Raw genomic sequence first — 19892 nt, 5'->3', positions numbered from 1 at the left:
GCTGGCAAGCTAAGAATTAAAAGACTATGCAAGATGCCAGCTAACAGATTGGAGTTAAAATTATACTAAATTTGCCTCGGTTTAAATAAACACCAAAAACAGAGATAAAAATTACATTTCGTGTGAATTTGTACTTTTGTTACTTAAAAATTAACTTTTGGTGATATCTTCCAAAGTTTTTTGAATTTTGCAACAATTTCTTTTTGTACACAGCGTTGATATGGCAACAAGTAAACAAATAAAGTTTCGTCTTACCAGTGTGAGTGGAAATGTTTAAACCATGTGTGTTACAACTAGCCCCGTGTTAGTTTGTGCCTCGCCCTCCCCTACATGTCTATCGTATTCATTTCACCTTCAACAGGAGCTTTTATTTTGCCAGAAAACTGAAAGTGAAATTTTGCACAAAAATTGTGAATTTGTCATTTGTAGATATTGTTGTTTTATTTTATTTTAATTTTTTTGCTCCTTTTCTCCCCAATTTGGAATGCCCAATTCCCAATGCGCTCTAAGTCCTCGTGGTGATGTAGTGACTCGCCTCAATCCGGGTGGCGGAGGATGAATCTCAGTTGCCTCCGCGTCTGAGACCGTCAATTACGTGGCTTGTTGAGTGCGTTACTGCGGAAACGTAACATGTGTGGAGGCTTCACGCTATTCTCCGTGGCATCCACACACAACTCACCACGCGCCCCACTGAGAGCGAGAACCACATTATAGTGACCACGAGGAGGTTACCCCATGTGACTCTACCCTCCCTAGCAACCGGGCCAATTTGGTTGCTTAGGAGACTGGAGTCACTCAGCACACCCTGGATTCAAACTCGTGGCTCAAGGGTTGGTAGTCAGCGTCAATACTCGCTGAGATACCCAGGCCCCATTTGTAGATATTGTTTACACATTACAATGATCCTTGGTGCAAATCTGGTGAAATGCTGTCATCTCTGCCTTTTTTCCTTTTTTTTTTTTGACAAATAAAAAATTATAATACAATCAAAATCAATCCGATATTCACGATATTGCTCAATTTTATGTCGTGAGCAAGATCCAATATATTGCCTAGCCCTACGCCCAGCATTACATTTTTGCTACGCTAAAAAATAAATTGGTCAAATACTTACTTTGAAAATGGCTAAACTTGTTCCATAAGTGTATGCAATTGTCCACCTTTTGTATGACTTTTGCAAGCTCTGACAATTAATATGCAACTTTTCCCCCCCACCAAAACTGTTCAATGTCATCTATTGTTATGCTATTGTTCTGTAGTTTTTTAACCCATATTTAATGAGGATTGTATATTATTTAATTGCTTTAAACACATGTTGCAATTCTGCAAATGTGCAGGGTGTCTGAGTGTTAAGTATCAGCTAAGTGTCTGATAGAGTGGGCTATAGTAGTGCTTGGGAAACATATGGAAACTTTTTTTTTTTTGCAATTCCTTTTGGTGCTTCAAATGGCGCTGAAATTATACACTTGAACTTTAAGGATTCATTTATGTTGCCAGAGAGTGAAATGGCAGGTGTATCACCAACCAAATCTGCCCAGCACCTGGATCAGCCTCTCTAAACATCAGTGTCTCTTTTGGGTTTGGTGTTTGTATGTTGGTGTGTTATTTTGTGGTAATTACACAAGACATTCTTTGAGCTCCTTTTAGACTCGTGTGAGCTCTGTCACAGCGGGATGTCGTCCATCTGTGGAACGATGAACCGCTGCAACACGACGCTCTCAGAACATCTCCACCGCAGTTCACATCAAATACACTCTTCTATCCTCCTCAGCACTCTCGTTTTCCTTCTCTCTCGCTCTTTCTCTTAAATTATGTTGACTTTTAGACATTCTGCCAAAACTCTTTTGATGTTGTTTTTCTGGCTCTACCTGACATTAATGTTTCACACATAAACACACGCACGTACTGACTTGAGATTCGCTACTTGTAAGACTTTTCCATCAAAACTTCTGCAAAGTCTTTGAGAGATTTTGGTATAAAGTTTCTTACCTGTCATTGTGACACACTACAGTAGCTCTCTACCAAAACCTAGTGAGCTGCCTTGCTGTCTGCTGACTGCTAAGTGAGCCGTCTTCTAATGCAGCATCCTAACTGAGCGTAACCTCAAAGTGTCTCATTAGTGAACACTCCACTTAGGCAGCAACTATGCATGTCACACAAATAGTGCTCCTCACATGGAGCTCACGAGAGACTCGACTCAATCATTCTAGTGTGTATGAGAGGTATAAATGTAGCAACATTAACAACCTAGTTTCACAGAATGAATGTTACTATAACTACATTTGTGCCAACTGAGTTTTACGTGCCATGTTCTACATTTCACCTCAGTTTCACTAGAGGCGCAACAACAACTGTGCATTTTATTGACTTTCACACAAATCACGAGCACAACAGCTGATTATCACTTTATTAACACTTATTTTTAAGCTCTATTACACGCTTTTATGTTATAATATAGAAACACTTTTACGCATCATTTCAAGATACATTTCATTGCTTGTATTTCAGTCTCACCTACATTTACACACTTCTTCCAGTGTGATCTGCTTGTGCGGTGGCTCACCTGATTGTTGGACTTTGAACTCGGAAGATCGCGATTCGATCCCATCCAAACACGCAAGCGGACACGTGAGACGTTAGTGTCATAGAAGAGACATAAAATGACGTGGTAGCTTCAGAAAATGATTTGCTTTTAGGTCACTATTGGTTAGGTTTAGGGAAAAGTTTTTGGTTAGCGAGGTAAGTTTTACTCATTGAAGGGATAGTTCACCCAAAAGTGAAAATGATGTCATTATTTACTCACCCTCATGATATCCCAGGTGTGCATGACTTTCTTTCTTCAGCAGAACACATTTGAAGAAAAATAGTGGATGGTGATCAGACCTTTGAAGGTTCAAAAATCACAGACAGTCAGCATAAACATCATCCATACGACTCCAGCGGTTAAATTCATGTCTTCTAAAGTGACATGTTTGATTTTGGTGTGAAAAAGATCAATATTTAAGTACTTTTTAACTATAAACCATCACTTCCGGTCAGCAGCGGTATGCACAATCATGATAGCGTTGAGTTCACGTGGTCTCTCGTGTGACGTATTCGCGTTGGCAGGTTACAGACGTAATCTCACGTTCTCCTCTCGCTTGAGACATCCAGGATAAGCACACAAACGCACCACTGTGAGTAAAGAAACAGATAAATACAGATCTAAACCGAAACCAATAAAGCTTCTGTACAACATTCCTCCTTCTCACTTGTAAACAGCGCTGCTCTTCCGGCTGTGTCGCACGTGGGTCAGTTCTCACGTGTCTCACATGCCAATGCGATTATGTGACACGCACATACCGCTGCCGACCAGAAGCGATGAATTATAGTTAAAAAGTCTTTAAATATTTATATTTTTCGCAACAAAAGTGATCATGTTGCTTTAGAAGACATTAATTTAACTGCTGGAGTCGTATCAATGATGTTATGCTGACTGTCTGTGATTTTTGGAGCTTCAAAGGTCTGGTCACCATCCACTTGCATTTTAAGGACCTACGGAGTTGAGATATTTTTCTGTATTTCTTCAAATGTGTTCTGCTGAACAAAGAAAGTCATTCAAGCCTGGGATATCATGAGGGTGAGTAAATAACGAGATAATTTTCATTTTTGGGTGTACTATCCTTTTGATACCTCCCTCAAACATTCACCTTTAAAACCTTGTCTGTTTTGAAACCATTCTTTCGCTTGTGGCACCCCCCACTGGACATTTCACTGGGAAACTGCAGCCAAACGTGTAATGAAGCATGTTTTGCAATTTCGTTTTTCAAAAATGTTGCCACGGTAGAGTAATTTTCATGAATTTAGGCTGGAAATTCATGTGCTTTTAAATGAAAACATATTAGCGTCACATTTCACCCCCACAATTAATATATTTTTTAAATAAGTCTATAAATAAATTGAGGAATGTTTTTTCTGCTTTAGTTGTTGTGAAAATACTGTAATACTGTAATCTTAACGGTCCTAAAAGGCTTTATTGTCTTTAAAAAGGTATAATTAGCCAAAAAAATTAAATAATTCCAATGTCATTTACTTCATCACTTAATCACTTGTAGGGACTGACAGTCTCAGTCACCATTCACTTTAATGCATCTTTTTTTTTTTTCCTTTTCTCCCCAATTCGGAATGCCCAATTCCCAATGCGCTCTAAGTCCCCGTGGTGGCATAGTGACTCGCCTCGATCCGGGTGGTGAAGGATGAATCTCAGTTGCTTCCGCGTCTGAGACCATCAATCCGCGCATCTCATCACATAGCTTGTTGAGCACGTTACCACGGAGACGTAGCGTGTGTGGAGGCTTCACGCTATTCTCCGCGGCATTCACGCACAACTCACCACGCGCTTCACCGAGAGCGAGAACCACATTATAGCGACCACAAGGAGGTTACCCCATGTGACTGTACCCTCCCTAGCAACTGGGCCAATGTGGTTGCTTAGGAGACCTGGCTGGAGTCACTCAGCACGCCCTGGATTTGAACTCCAGGGGTGATAGTCAGCATCAATACTCGCTGAGCTACCCAGGCCCCCCACTTTAAAGCATCTTTGTTTTTTGGTCAATAGAGTGAAAGTGAATGATGACTGAGGCTGTCAGTCCTTTACACAGAAGAAAGAAAGTCAGATGGGTTTGGAACAACGTAAGGGAGAGTAAATGATGACAGAATTTTAATTTAGCGTTGAACTATCCCTATAAGCAAAATATAATTACTCATTGCTTTCTTTTGATTTTGGTGTGAAACGGACATGTTTTAGACAGGCTTTGTGCGATTCACCCTAACTTGTTGTCTAGGTAGGCAGCTCTCTAGGGTTTGGAACAGAGGTATTCAGTTCAAAATGTTTATAGTGTTTTTCTCAGTCCATAAGGGAGTTTCTGCACACGTGGCCTCTCAGCATCCCGACTCAAGGTGATTCTCTGATTTATATTTATTTCATCTCAAAGGGCTTGTGTTGCTCAGCAGCCTGTACAGACGCTGGATTTGATTGGCTTTGCTCGAGTGATGGATGACAGCAGTCAGAGTAATCTGTGTATTGGGAATCCACTGTCAGTCATTGTCTCCTAATGATCCCAATTCAAGTTATGCTCTCTCTCTCTCTCTCTCTCTCTCTCTCTGTCTCTCTCTCTCTCTCTCCTGGGTAATTCAGGATGAGCTGTATTTTTGTCGAGAGGGAACGTATGTTTGCGCAGCTTCGTGACTCACCAGATAAACATTTTCCCAGTGCGATGAAATGATAACACAGTGAAAATCTGATTATTTTATTCGCTGTCTCTGCAAACACTGTGACGTCTAAGTGGATGAGAGAAATTATATTTAGCAGGGATTCCCACTGAATATGACAGTGCAGCATTTCATTTAGATTACAGATGAATTAAATGAGACAGATGTGACGGAGAAGAGACACACAAACGTTATATATTTAGTGGTGCATTTAGCTGACTGTACTGCGCTTTCATCAGTGTGTGTTTGGCTTTATGTTTCTTGTCGTACATCAGGAAACATTTCATTTTTCAACATTCTTAGGAAATCTCCTGGTCATATTTAACCCCAAATCAATACCAAAAAAATATGAAATTCTATTTTGTAAAGAAAAGTTTAACGATTAACCATTTGTTTTCTATTGTGATGTTATTTTCAGGACACTTGAGCACATTTACCCTCCAGTTCTCATTAAAGTAACACATACAGACTTTTTACTGTTACTGTTTCTATTGTTTTTAACGATGATTCTCATTATCTTAATGGAATATTCTGGGAAATCACTTACTAATTTTAACTGTCGTTGCCAAACCTTAAAATGACTGTAAAAATTACGATTTAAACAACTTTACAGCTCAAATAATGCATGAGTTTTAACAGATTAATGTAAGTGCTTTTATAAATTATAAGTGTCTCATTTCTGACTTTAAACCCTACAAAAATTGACCCCATTGACTTCCATTGTAAGTGCCTCATTGTAACCTTGATTTTTGCTTTTTTTAAAGAAAAGGAGGGACGAGTCGAAATAATGTTTTGTGGTAATAAACATTATGCCGAATATCGATTGAGCTTAACTTGTCTTGAACCCAGAATATTCTTTAAACAGTCTTTTTTGTGACACAACAGTAAAAAAAATAAATAAATAAATAAATAAATAAAAAAATATATATATATATATATATATATATATATATATATATATATATATATCTTAAATTAAAATCAGCGAAATTTAAAGGCAGTACCATTGGAATACCACTATGATGTATAAATAATTTACAATTTAAATAATATATCATTTTTTTCCACATTGCAGTAATGAGAATATCATAATGAGTGTTGTGGTAATTAGAACTGAGGGATAAAATGTGCATAACTTTCATGAAAGTAAATTCATAATGAAAAAAAAAATCTTAATGACCCTAAAATAGACTTTATTTTTGTAACACTTGGGACATTTTGCCTAGCGGCCACTAGAGGTCATTAGAAAGTAAGACTTTTAGTTTCAAGTTTGGTTTTTGTTGTGTCTCTGTTCTCTGTGTTCCACTTCGATTGATCCCAGCTGTGTCTTGTTACCCTTATTAGTTCCTATATATATATATACAGGGTTGGGAGTGTTACTTTTGAAATGTATTCCACTACAGATGACAGAATACATGCTGTAAAATGTAATTTGTAATGTATTCCGTTAGATTACTCAAGGTCAGTAATGTAATCTAAATACTTTGGATTACTTCTTCAGCACTGGTAGATATTTTCACTTGTTTTGACTATAAAAACTCTGTCAGTACAGTAAGACAAAATACACATGTTAAAAATACATTCTCTGAAAAACCGAAATATCTTCTGCAGTGTTGTTTCTAAAACAAGATCAATCAAATTGATCTTGTTTTAAAGATTTTTAGATATTTTTACAGGAAAACAATACAAGAATTATTATCAAGAATATGATTTTTGCCCTAATATCAAAGGTCTTACCAGAAAAAAGAAATTATGATCTAACATGAATTTTCTTGATAAAAATGTAATCGTGACTGGTAATGTGCATGTAAAATGGCTAGAAATAGCATTTTATCTTAGTGTAAAGCTGACAATTTACACAAGGTTTATTTCTATTTCTTCTACTCCAAACTTACTTCAAACGTACTTCTCTGTCTGCTCGTATGAATGTAACACATCATAAGAAAGTGTTTCACCGCTGTTCAAATGCACTTTGGATCGCATCATTTATATGTATAAATGTTTTCCATCTGAAAGGACTAAATATTAAATGAAACAAATCACAATGCAAAGTAATCTCTTCAGTAATCTAAATACTTTTTGAATGTAACTGTATTCTAATTACCAATGATTTAAATTGTAACTGTAGTGGAATACTTTAATCATTTTTGCTTATTTTTTTAAGATTGTGGCATAAAATAGGACCAGGGCTGCATTTCCCAAAAGCATCGTAAGCCTAAGCAGATCGTAGAAACCACTGGCGCCAATAGCTTGTGCCATTTCGGCAGTGTGCAGTTATATATAGCTGTATATAGGCTATATGGTTCTTTTCATTCTGTTGGCCACATTTAAATTTATGACAAATCTCGTAAGCATTTATTTTTCTATAGTTATTTGAATAGCATTTTTAAGTGCTGTGAAAGTCAAGTTTAAAAACTGATTTGAATCTTGAGTCAGCCGTGTTGTAACTTAGTTTAGAGATCTATGTGTGATCAGTTGAGAAAACAATTATTCTGCATATCAGGAAGTAAATGAATATTATAATTATCTACGTTTTGTCATACAACTTTTGTTTGAGTGACTGTTTAATTTCTTTGCAGTAATTGCACTGTAATAAATTCCTCTTCCTGTGACTCCAATTCAATATCCTGTTGGTGTGGCCAATTCAAGTTCCAATGCATGAAATTGAAATTCTTCCCACTGCTGGTGTGTAGCACCTCATGCACTGATCTGTGTGTGTTTCAGGTGGGCATTGTGTTGCATTACTCCTCTCTGTCCACTCTGCTCTGGTTGGGTGTGACGGCACGAAACATCTACAAACAGGTGACCAAGAAGCGGCAGCAGCAGCAGGACCCAGACCACACACCTCCCCACCCTGCCAAATCACCCATACTGAGGTACGATCATCACAAACACACGTACACACACACGTCTCACTGTATAATTTACTGTAGGTTTACTTCCATTATTATTATTATTATGACTTAACTGTGGGTATCAAAACTTGACTTAAATATGTATGTTTTTTTGTTTTTTTATATAACTTTTTAATTGGATAGTTCACCCAAAAATGTACATTCTCTCATCATTTACTCACCCTCATGCCATCCCAGATGTGTTTGACTTTCTTTCTTCTGCTGAACACAAATGAGAGGAGCTCTGTAGGTCCATACAGTGCAAGTGAATGGTGACCAGAACTTTTTAGCTCCAAAAAGCACATAAAGGCAGCATAAAAGTAATCCATACAACTCCAGTGGTTTAATCCATGTCTTCAGAAGTGATATGATAGGTGTAAGTGAGAAATATAAATCTTTTGTTTTTGGCACTTTGTGCATGTCGCCACCTACTGGACAGGGAGGAGAATTTATAATACAAAAGGCTTAACCATCACGTCTTGGTTATGTTATTTGTTTTATATCAGATGGATTATCTAGAATGGTTAAAAAAAACTGTACTGCAACGTAACCTAACTACAACCAAAATGCAACTTTCAAAAAGGTTGTGTGCTGTTATTCTCAGCTTATGACACTTGCAGAGTTGATTTGATGAATGAATTAGCCGCTTGGCTCTTGACATTAGGCTTAAGATGAGATGGTGTGTTAAGATGAAGCTCTTCAGCTGGTAAACACGAGAAACAGGTGCTGCCTCGAGTGATGATGATGATTGTAACCTTCATGTTAATCTTCTATCAATGTCAAGCTAGTGAGCTCAGTCATGTCTGTTCAGAGGGAAGTTTAACGTGTGAATTAGACAACTGTAGAGAGAATACGGTTAACATCAGAGAGCTGCTTGTATATTAATGAGTGCATGATGAATTTAGTGCTTTGCGTGTAAAGTCAGCTGTTTCTTACAGCAATGGTGTTTCTTGTTATAGTGAAGGTAGATCTAAGCTTCATGTCGTTCCATGTCGTTTCTCTATAAACTCATGTGGGTTTGAAGCAACAGTAAATAATGGCAGAATTTTCATTTTTGGGTGAACTATCTTTTTAAAATTGTCTGAGTTCAACCAGCTCTGTCTGGACAGCATGTGTGCTTATTCACAGTTTTTAATCTGGGATTTTTCATACTTCTGAGTGGAACGTTTAGGTCTGATTGTGGTGAAAATAGGTCACATTAAAGCCGAGCGCAGACATTGTGCTCTCTCTGCGGCTCAGAGTCGGTCTGGCCTCTAAGGCATGAGTCAGACGCTGAGAACAGAGATATTTAACCGCGCTGACAACCATCCGAAAATCCTCTCGAGAATGTCAACAATTTACACTCCAGTTCGCACTCTTTCCCCAATAAATCTGCGCTCTAATTAAGAAAAACATGGATAATGTGTTACTTCCCTGAAACTTTAGCTCTAATGTCACATGCATCTATTATGCAAACACAAGCCAGCATGGAACAATCTGGCAAGGGTGCAGTTACAATGAAACTTCACTTTCCTACCACTGGCAGGCACTGTTGTGCAAAATAGTGTATCTTTGAATATATTGTGAGAGATTTAAAAAGCCTTGAACAAGCAATGCAAACAAAACAGCCAATAGCAAGTCCCCAATCAAAAACCACATCATACATTGGTCAAAGCAGCACATAAACAGCATCACGTCACCTGTTACTTTTCTCAGCGCTGTTTAGGATGCACCAATCACAGTCATTAGTGATTACTGCATGAAGATTTTTTTTTCCCCCTGGCGATCACACAGGATTTCTTTTTGTATCATAGGTCCAATCTGTCGACTCACTATCAGATAATGAGGCGCAATGCTGCCACGTAATTATTATTTTGTTTGCTCTTTTATGTCACAAAAATGACATTTATCTCGTAATAACAAAATAATCTCATAAAAACTACCTCTTTTCTCATAATAACGAAATATCTCGTAAAAATTACCTTTTCTCGAAATAACGAAATATTTCGTAAAAATGACATCTTTTCTCGTAATAACGAAATATCTCGTAAAAATTACATCTTTTCTCGTAATAACGAAATATCTTGTAAAAATTACATCTTTTCTCGTAATTACGAAATATCTCGTAAAAATGACATCTTTTCTTGTAATAACGAAATAATCTCAAAAACGACCTCTCTTCTCGTAATAACGAAATATCTCGTAAAAATGACATCTTTTCTCATAATAACGAAATAATCTCAAAAACGACCTCTCTTCTCGTAATAACGAATATCTCGTAAATTACATCTTTTCTGGAGATAACGAAATATCTCGTAAAAATGACATCTTTTCTCGTAATAACGAAATATCTCGTAAAAATGACCTTTTCTTGTAATAACAAAATATCTCGTAAAAATTACATCTTTTCTTGTAATAACGAAATATCTCGTAAAAATAACATCTTTTCTTGTAATAACGAAATAATCTCAAAAACGACCTCTCTTCTCATAATAACGAAATATCTCATAAAAATAATATATTTTCTCGAAATAATGAAATATCTCATAAAAATTACATCTTTTCTCGTAATTACGAAATATCTCGTAAATTACATCTTTTCTGGAAATAACGAAATATCTCGTAAAAATGACATCTTTTCTCGTAATAATGAGAATGTTGTAAAAACGGCATCTTTTCTCGTAATAACGAAATATCTCGTAAAAATGAAATCTTTTCTTGTAATAATGAGAATTTCGTAAAAACTAAATATTTTCTCACGTGTGTCTTTTGAGTGTGTGTCTGTGCACAGTTGTCAAAGTAGGGGGGCATGGCCCCCCAAGCCATCCCCCCATTGCAACAACACTGTCGATCAGTTAGAAAAGGTATAGACCATTTTAAGCATATAAACAATAGCAAGGGAATTTGAAGGCTACTGATCCTGAAGCACTTCCACTAAATGACTAAATGTAATCATAAATTACATTATAATGGGAGCGATCTATAGTCACTTTTAGAGCTTTACCTCTCAAACTTGCAGTTTGTTGGCATGAATTTTGTTCACCTACCAGAGATAAGATGTGTTCTACAGTTGTTAGTACTGCACATATCAAACTGTCTCGCTTCACTGCTGTAGTTCATGCGTCCATTCATTGTTGCTTTTTCGGAGATCTAAACACTTTAATATTTCGTTAGTTCCAGGCATCCAGGGAGCATCCAGCTGCTGAACAGCATGGTCCACATTTATTCATTGATTTATTAATGACATTTTATGACAATCGTGTTAAAGTCACTATGAATGTGGGGCTCAAAAACAAGGGTCATTCAGAACTCTCCTTTAAAGTTATTTTTATTGGAAATTCAGTTTGAAGCAATCTTGACTATCATGGTTGTTCTCCCTTCAAAGTGCCCCTTGGAGGGGTGATTTATCCCGTTTGGAATGCAGTCTGATTTCGACAACTAGCAGGACATTTTCAGGGAACAAAAAGATGTCACTTCTTTAAACCGTCTTTAAATGGTCATAGCTGCCCACATTCCACATATCCCACATTGGATAAATCTATTGGCGTCGTGATGTAACATACCCCAAATAGTAGGCTAAGTTCTGGTTTACAATTATGAAAACACGCTTGCGATTTTTAAAAGGTCTATGTTATATTCAAGTAAAATTGAGTCAATTGGATATTGTATTTTTTAGATTTTTATCCTTAAATGCATAGGTGTTTCGTAGGCAATCATTATGACATATCTCAGGCCTTTAACGTCCCGGCACGTGTATCTTTCTTCTTCTTTCTTATCTTTATTTATATACTGTAGCACAATTAAAAACAACACAAGGCTGACCAATGTGTTTTACAACAGAGGAGCATCTCTAAAACACACCACAGCAAAAAAAAAATAAAAATAAAAAAAATAAAAAACGTAAACAGACAGTTTACACAGCATTGAAAGCTAGAGAAAAATAGTGTGTTTTTAACATTGATAAAAATTGAAATAGATTGGGCTTGTCTTATATGTAGTTTAGGACCGGCTGTGGCAAAAGGCCGGTCACCTTTATGTTTTAATCTTGTTCTGGGAATGGTCAGCAATAACAGTGGAAAGACACTCCATGTTTCCTAAAAATAGAACCGATCGGGAGCATGTATAGGGAGAAAAGACTATGACCCCAAGGTAGAGGTACCCTAGAGGACATAACATTTCCAATGCTGACAGAGATTAAGAGTGGAATCATTTTAAAACAGTACCCTTTATTCTTGCAAAATGTTCGAGATGCGAGAGAAGAGTGGTATGATCAATCATATCAAATGCAGCACTGAGATCTAAAAGAACAAGAATTGCATTATCACCATTATCTAAGGTGATTAAAATATCATTTAAAAGTTTTAGCAAGGCAGTCTCAGTACTATGTAATGTTCTAAAACCTGATTGGAATGTCTCAGCTATAGAATTGGAATTTAAAAACGATTGTAGTTGTAACAGGATTGCTTTTTCCACAACTTTAGAAAAGAACGGCAGATGTGAAATAGGTCTGTAGTTCTTCATGTCATCCAAGGTTAAGTTGGATTTCTTTAAATAAGGAGTCACAATAGCATGTTTAAACTCTTCAGGGCAGTTACCTGTGGTAAGACACTATCACGAATGAATCTGCAATATGCCCAGATAGTGTCTAATGTTCAATACAGTAAGAAAATAATAGAAAAAAGTATATTTTGATGTTTTATTTTTCATGCCAAAGAGATGATGCAACAAATCTAGAACAGGATTTATTACTTCCACTCTGGAATTTCATGAGACGCAACTGACTGTCAAACACACATTGAGCTACACATGACACGTAAGATACACATATGTATTTTGTCAGGCACTTCTTGAGTCTAAAGAGATGCAAAACTATAGTTTACTTCCACGTTGCTTCTTCCTCAAATAGAAATGTCAGATATAAATCAAGTCAATCACTGAATCATCAGCGCCACCTTGAGTAAGTAATGGCATGTTTAATATGTATGCATACATGCACATGGAATACTGATAATTCACAGAAAATCAACGTGATATAGTTGTCATTTGTATGAATATAGTACTCGTTTGTCTTGTAATAAACAAACAAATATCCTGTGGTAGTAAGCTTATATAGAATTGAAATTATCATAAAATATGATTTATGGAAGTGCAAAAAAAAGTGACAGTATTACATACCTAGGGTCTCTAATGACCCTATACACATTTGATAAGCAGTTACAAAAAATACATATATTTTTTTTGCAATTTTGTCTTTTTTATTATTATTTTTTTATACACTATTCAGAAGAGAAAGGTTGAGGAATACTAAAGAGGTGTGGGCATAACTCCAAAAATGGATGGGGTCCAGGGGGTGGAATGAGGGCCCACTTGAAACAGCATGAAGAACAGAGTGAATTTCTTTAATTTCTTGTGTTTTGTTGGCAGGTTTTATTTAATCGGTGGAGGAGTTCCCTGCATTGTCTGTGGCATTACAGCTGCCATCAACATTGAGAACTACGGCAGCGGGGAGCAGATGCCATTGTAAGCAATATCTTACCTGTTTACTGAGCATATTAAACTAGTCTTATGTCTTATATAAAAAGGGTTTCCATTACATTAATATACTTTAGTCACTCCATATTTTCAACAATTGCTCAAATATATTGAACAAGGCATGCAAACAGCAACCCTAAAGAGTATCAGGGTGCTTAAGTCACAAACTTGTCTGAAAGTCATTGCATTATGTCACTAAATATCATTGCAAGTGGTGTTTGTCTTAAGGATTATAGCACAAGCACACTTTTCGAGCAGAACATTTCACCAAAAAGTTTAAAATGATAAAACGATAGTGGGAAATTAAGACCATACACTGCAAAGAGTCCAAAAGTATTTGTTCTTGTTTTAAGCATAAAGTTAACAAAAAATATATATAATTTCGATGGATAAAATAACACAACAAAAGCCAGTTTCATGGCCTACATTTTTCAAATGGACATTGTTAAAATTAACAGTTTAATTTAGTCTGCTTACCTTTCCTTGTTTGAGTTTTGCAGTTGTTATATTTACTACATTTATATTTATTTATTTATATGTTCTTTTGTAAATTAGCCCTGGCCATTGCTGTGTTTTTTTGTTTTGTTTTTTTTAACGTCGTCTTATGTAGGTCCCACATTTGGGTCATAATAACAAACATGAGAAATGAGTTGATTATTTTGCAGATTTACAAAAAATTCAGCATAATAAATGACAAGAATGTCCCCAGTATTGTCTGAAGAGAACAGCAGAAAAAAATATTTTATTTGGAATATACCGATAAGAACATGTACAGGGATATTCCAGTTGATATGAAGCATGTAAAGTTCTTTTTTTGGAATAAAACCTTAACCAGAATATGGACCTTAAGTGAAAAATTATGCTTGTAAACATCATCAGTATGTTTAATCCTAACATTTTTGTGTCGTTGCAGCTGTTGGATGGCGTGGGAACCCAGTCTAGGTGCGTTCTACGCGCCTGTCGCCTTCGTCGTCCTGGTAACCTGCATCTATTTCCTGTGCACCTTTATCCAGCTAAGCAAACACCCCGAGAGGAAGTACGAGCTGAAGGTGATGACCGAGGAGCAGCAGCGGCTGGCTGACGTTGCACACTGCCACCACCAGGGGGAGCCGGGTGTAGCAGGAGGTGATGGCGGGCACTGCCACGCAGGCTGCCCGGTACTGATTAACCCTTCACTGCTGGCCAACGAGCACTCGTTCAAGGCACAGCTGCGGACTGCTGCGTTTACGCTGTTTTTGTTTATAGCGACGTGGACGTTCGCCGCATTGGCTGTTTCGCAGGGTCACTTCCTGGATATGATCTTTAGCTGCCTGTACGGTGCATTTTCCGTCACGCTCGGATTGTTCGTTCTCATCCACCACTGCGCCAAACGCGATGATGTGTGGCACTGCTGGTGCGCATGCTGTCCTGCGCGTCGCCCCAAAGCCTGTCAGGGTCATGGACATGCCCACGGGCGACCCAAAGTCAACGTGAATGGCGACACCCACAGTCACTGCCATTTGGACAAATCACTTCTGAGCCACTCGCACTGCCACGCCGCCACCGGCCTTTGTAAGCAGAGCGGGCAGAATCACGTGACCTGCCTGACGCCGGTTTCTCCGTGCTGCGCCACCTTGCACACTCAACAGCTATTGGAGGATGAAACGACCCCTCACGTTCTGCTTCACGCTGTCCCGGAGGGACACAGACCAGCCCTGCACTGCTGCTTAAAGCCCGCCAGGACTAAGGCGAGGCGCCACCAGGCTGCGGCAGCAGGCGAACGGGAGCTAACCTTCCACATCCCCTCCAGTGTGGATGGTGGAAGCGCGCACAGCTCTCGCTCAAACAGCCCGAACAGCCTGCACGAGCACCAGGGTCACATTTGCCACCTGGCGCACGAAGGGCACCACGTTTGCCACCACGAGGCTCCCATTTGCCGTGCCGCACTTTGCCGTCACCATATGTGCTGCGCCAAGGACGAGCTTTTTTGCCAGCCCGAGACAGGCGAGACTGGGACCTTCCTGTGTGGATGTGGGAAGATAGGCGAGGATGAGCTATTGCCGCCCCATCATGCCCACATTGAAATGCACGCCCGCAGACAGTCCTACCCCCAGAATCTGCCCAATCAGAATGGCATTCTCAAAGGAAGTGTTCACGAGGGTCTTCTCTACCCTTCCGACACTACGGGGAATATACGCACGGGACCCTGGCGAAACGAAACTACCGTGTAGTTTAAGAACTCTCCTCGCGGTAAACTGAACCGCAATCCCTAGGATTTATGAAAGGAACTTTTAAAGAGTCTTTTTTTAGCACTATCATAAGTTTAATTAGCTCTGTCTTGCATTGTTCATTGTACAGGAAGTTAAAAGTGGCTCCTCAGATATTGCAGTGAAACATAAAAATGGTTTTTACCTTTTCGGCATTAGAACTGGAGCACATACACCACATGGCCAAAAGTATGTTGACAACCCCTTCTAATGTACACCCATGAATAAAATATACTTTTTCAGGCGTCTTGGTTCCGTCAGTATTTTTCCCATTCATTTCTTCAATAGGGAGTTGTTACCAAAGTTACCAAACCAACCAGCTCCGAGGTGAATCACAACATTACAAACTTTGATTTGAATAAAAAACTGTATTTGAAAACCTGACAAAAAGTACAAGACTGTGTACTTAACGTCTTTAATGAGGGAATGAACTACAATCCCATGAAGCGTTGCGAATGAGGTAATCAAATAAAAAACATAGAAATATATTATATATATATATATATATATATATATATATATATATATATATATATAACTATTGATTTAACGTTCTTGATGAGAAGTATTGAAAAAAAAATATATGTTTTTTTGCACACACACAAAAAAAAAAAAAAAAATATATATATATATATATATATATATATATATATATATATATATATATATATATATATTTAACACACTGTGTGTGTGTGTGTGTGTGTGTGTGTGTGTGTGTGTGTGGCCCAAAAAAAACAGGGCCATGGTGTTTGATTGCTCATATCTTAAAAATGAATAAAGGGGTTTGCACGATTTTTGCCGTTTGTCTACAACCTTTTGTTACCAACAAAATAATGTTGTGCGGTCATGTGTGTGTGTGTGTGTGCGCTATATATACACAAATATATTAGTAGTTTGAGAATGTTGTGAGAGCGATTCGGTTGTGTCATTCACAGTGCATCATGGGTGTGAGCGGTCGCTGCAGAGCTCTTTTGGCATTCTTTGTTCACTGTGATTCTCTGATTGGTGGATTTTACCTCTCAGGATCATGGGTAGTGTAGTTCTTCACCAGGAATTCTGCTTTTAAATACAATGTATTAAAAATGAAGTTGAAATAGCATGGACTGATGGCTTCAACAGAAGCATATACCATTGATTAAAAACCTCGGAGCTCATGGTAGGTCTGTCTTTAATGGTTTATAAGTTACCGTTAAAACCAATTCTCCTATGGGAAAAATGAATGGGATATTTACTTCCGAACCAGACTGTTGCGCGCTCTCAATGCAGATGGTTTTAAAATTAAATGTTCAACAAGCACATATGGGTGTGGTGTTACATATGGCCATGTTGTGCATTCATTGGCCGTGCAGCTGAATATGGTGTCACTTCACTTTAGAGTGTTTAATCATTTTCTGTTCACACGGAGTTCAGTTATTTACAGGAGTAACAACTGCATTCTACGACACAATGCACTCCTGAACAATTCTTGTTTACTACTGCGAGATGCTAAAACGTTGCTTGTGCTTGAAGTGACTCCTGTATTCTGCACACACACAAAATGATTATTTGTGGGATTCACTCCTGATTTTAAAAGGGATTGCCACTCCCAAAACTTTGTAGTGTGTTCTTGGCCATTGTTTGCATACTGTATTATTACAGGTTACAATCATTATCATAGTGTGTGAGTGTTTGTGCAAAATAATATTGGATGTTTGAGTGTATGCAAATGCAGTCAAGTTTATGAAAGTTTTTTTTTTTTTAAAGGATTTTGCCATGTTTATTTTCATAGACGTATTTGACCATCCCACAAATGTCTAAATCATTTGAAAAGTACTGAGAAAAACTCTTACCAGCAATGTTACACCATCCACAGTCCAGCAACTCAAACTGTTTAATATATACTGTGAATAGCGACTTGTGAAATCTTAGTAATGTACAAAAAAAAGGCCTGCTTCTGTCTGAATTCTGTTCCGCCATTGAAATTTGAGCATAAACAAACAAGTTCTGTTCCAAAACCTAGTGAGCTGCCTACATAGACAGCATTTTAAAGTATCATAGGTGCTCCTCCAATGTGAAGGTTGTAGTGTTGCGTTCGAGTCTGAGTCAAGTCAGAGTCTTTAAACAATTGAGTCTGAGTCAAGTCAGAGTCTTTAAACTATTGAGTCCGAGTCAAGTCTGAGTCTTTAAACAATTGAGTCCGAGTCTTTAAACAATTGAGTCTGAGTCAAGTCCGAGTCTTTAAACAATTGAGTCTGAGTCAAGTCCGAGTCTTTAAGCTATCGAATCCTCGAGTCGAGTCAAGTCCGAGTCTTTAAAAAATTGAGTCCTAGTCACGTCCGTGTCTTTAAAAAATCGAGTCTGAGTCAAGTCCGAGTCTTTAAGCTATCGAGTCCTCGAGTCGAGTCAAGTCCGAGTCTTTAAAAAATCGAGTCCGAGTCAAGTCCGAGTCTTTAAACAATCGAGTCTGAGTCAAGTCCGAGTCTTTAAGCAATCGAGTCCTCGAGTCGAGTCAAGTCCGAGTCTTTATACAGTCGAGTCTGAGTCTTTAAACAATCGAGTCCAAGTCAAGTCCGAGTCTTTAAGCAATTGAGTCCGAGTCAAGTCCGAGTCTTTAAGCAGTCGAGTCCGAGTCAAGTCCAAGTCTTTAAGCAATCGAGTCCTCGAGTCGAGTCAAGTCCGAGTCTTTAAACAATCGAGTCTGAGTCAAGTCCTAGTCTTTAAACAATCGAGTCCGAGTGAAGTCAGAGTCTTTAAACAATCGAGTCTGAGTCTTTAAACAATCGAGTCCGAGTCAAGTCCGAGTCTTTAAATAATCAAGTCCTCGAGTCGAGTCAAGTCCGAGTCTTTAAACAATCGAGTCCGTGTCAAGTCCGAATCTTTAAGTAATCAAGTCCTCGAGTCGAGTCAAGTCTGAGTCTTTAAACAATCGTGTCCGAGTCAAGTCCGAGTCTTTAAGCAATTGAGTCCTCGAGTCGAGTCAAGTCCGAGTCTTTAAACAATCGAGTCCGAGTCTTTAAACAATCGAGTCCGAGTCAAGAATCGAGTCTGTGTCAAGTCCGAGTCTTTAAACAATCGAGTCCGAGTGAAGTCAGTCTTTAAACAATCAAGTCTGTCAAGTCCGAGTCTTTAAGTAATCAAGTCCTCGAGTCGAGTCAAGTCCGAGTCTTTAAACAATCGAGTCCGAGTCTTTAAACAATCGAGTCCGAGTCAAGAATCGAGTCTGAGTCAAGTCCGAGTCTTTAAACAATCGAGTCCAAGTGAAGTCAGAGTCTTTAAACAATCAAGTCCGTGTCAAGTCCGAGTCTTTAAATAATCAAGTCCTCGAGTCGAGTCAAGTCCGAGTCTTTAAACAATCGAGTCTGAGTCAAGTCCGAGTCTTTAAGCAATCGATTCCGAGTCAAGTCCCAGTCTTTAAGCAATCGAGTCCGAGTCAAGTCCGAGTCTTTAAGTAATTGAGGCCTCGAGTCGAGTCAAGTCCGAGTCTTTAAACAATCGAGTCCAAGTCAAGTCCGAGTCAAGTCCGAGTCTTTAAACAATCGAGTCCGAGTCAAGTCCGAGTCAAGTCCGAATGAATCTATTCAAGAATCTGAATTAAAAATTTAACCATTAACTCAACATCAATACATTAAGCTTATTTTAACCTTCACAACTTAGAAAAACAATTTGTCAATATAAATGCAAAAAACAAATGATTAGTATCCCGCTGAACAAATTTCAAAGTGGTTTCAGAATGAAAGCATATGCTTTAGGTGTATGAAGACAAAACTGTCCTTCAACACAATTCTTATTGCGTTCTGTTGGCGTTTAAATTATTTGTTGATTTTTCCCTCCACTCAAACATAGTCTAAAGAAAGTGAAAGCTGTGTTAGTTATTACAACCAGAGTTATTATTGTTTTGCATTTTAATTAAAAATGTGGGTGAAATACCTGTAATTAAATAAATTTAATGTGTTTAATATATTTAATAAATGGTAATATTAAAACATTTAATAATGCTCATAAAAAACAA

At 38.0% G+C, this 19892-nt stretch overlaps 1 protein-coding gene across 1 annotated transcript in view; it reads left to right on the top strand.

The window, feature by feature from the left end:
• The window catches only part of LOC127414358 (adhesion G protein-coupled receptor A3-like), a 152210-nt gene extending 135855 nt beyond the window's left edge, over positions 1-16355 (top strand). The window contains exons 17-19 of the mRNA XM_051652331.1: positions 7975-8126; positions 13548-13643; positions 14569-16355. Coding sequence (XP_051508291.1) covers positions 7975-8126; positions 13548-13643; positions 14569-15865 — 1545 coding nt within the window. The 3' untranslated portion in view covers positions 15866-16355. The remainder of the gene's footprint in view (positions 1-7974; positions 8127-13547; positions 13644-14568) is intronic.
• The last annotated feature ends 3537 nt before the right edge of the window (positions 16356-19892 follow it).

The sequence above is a fragment of the Myxocyprinus asiaticus genome, chromosome 23 (genome assembly GCF_019703515.2).
Source record: "Myxocyprinus asiaticus isolate MX2 ecotype Aquarium Trade chromosome 23, UBuf_Myxa_2, whole genome shotgun sequence".
NCBI lineage: Eukaryota > Metazoa > Chordata > Actinopteri > Cypriniformes > Catostomidae > Myxocyprinus > Myxocyprinus asiaticus.
Note: the sequence above shows the minus strand (reverse complement) of the source record. Positions and strands in the feature narration are given on the sequence as shown.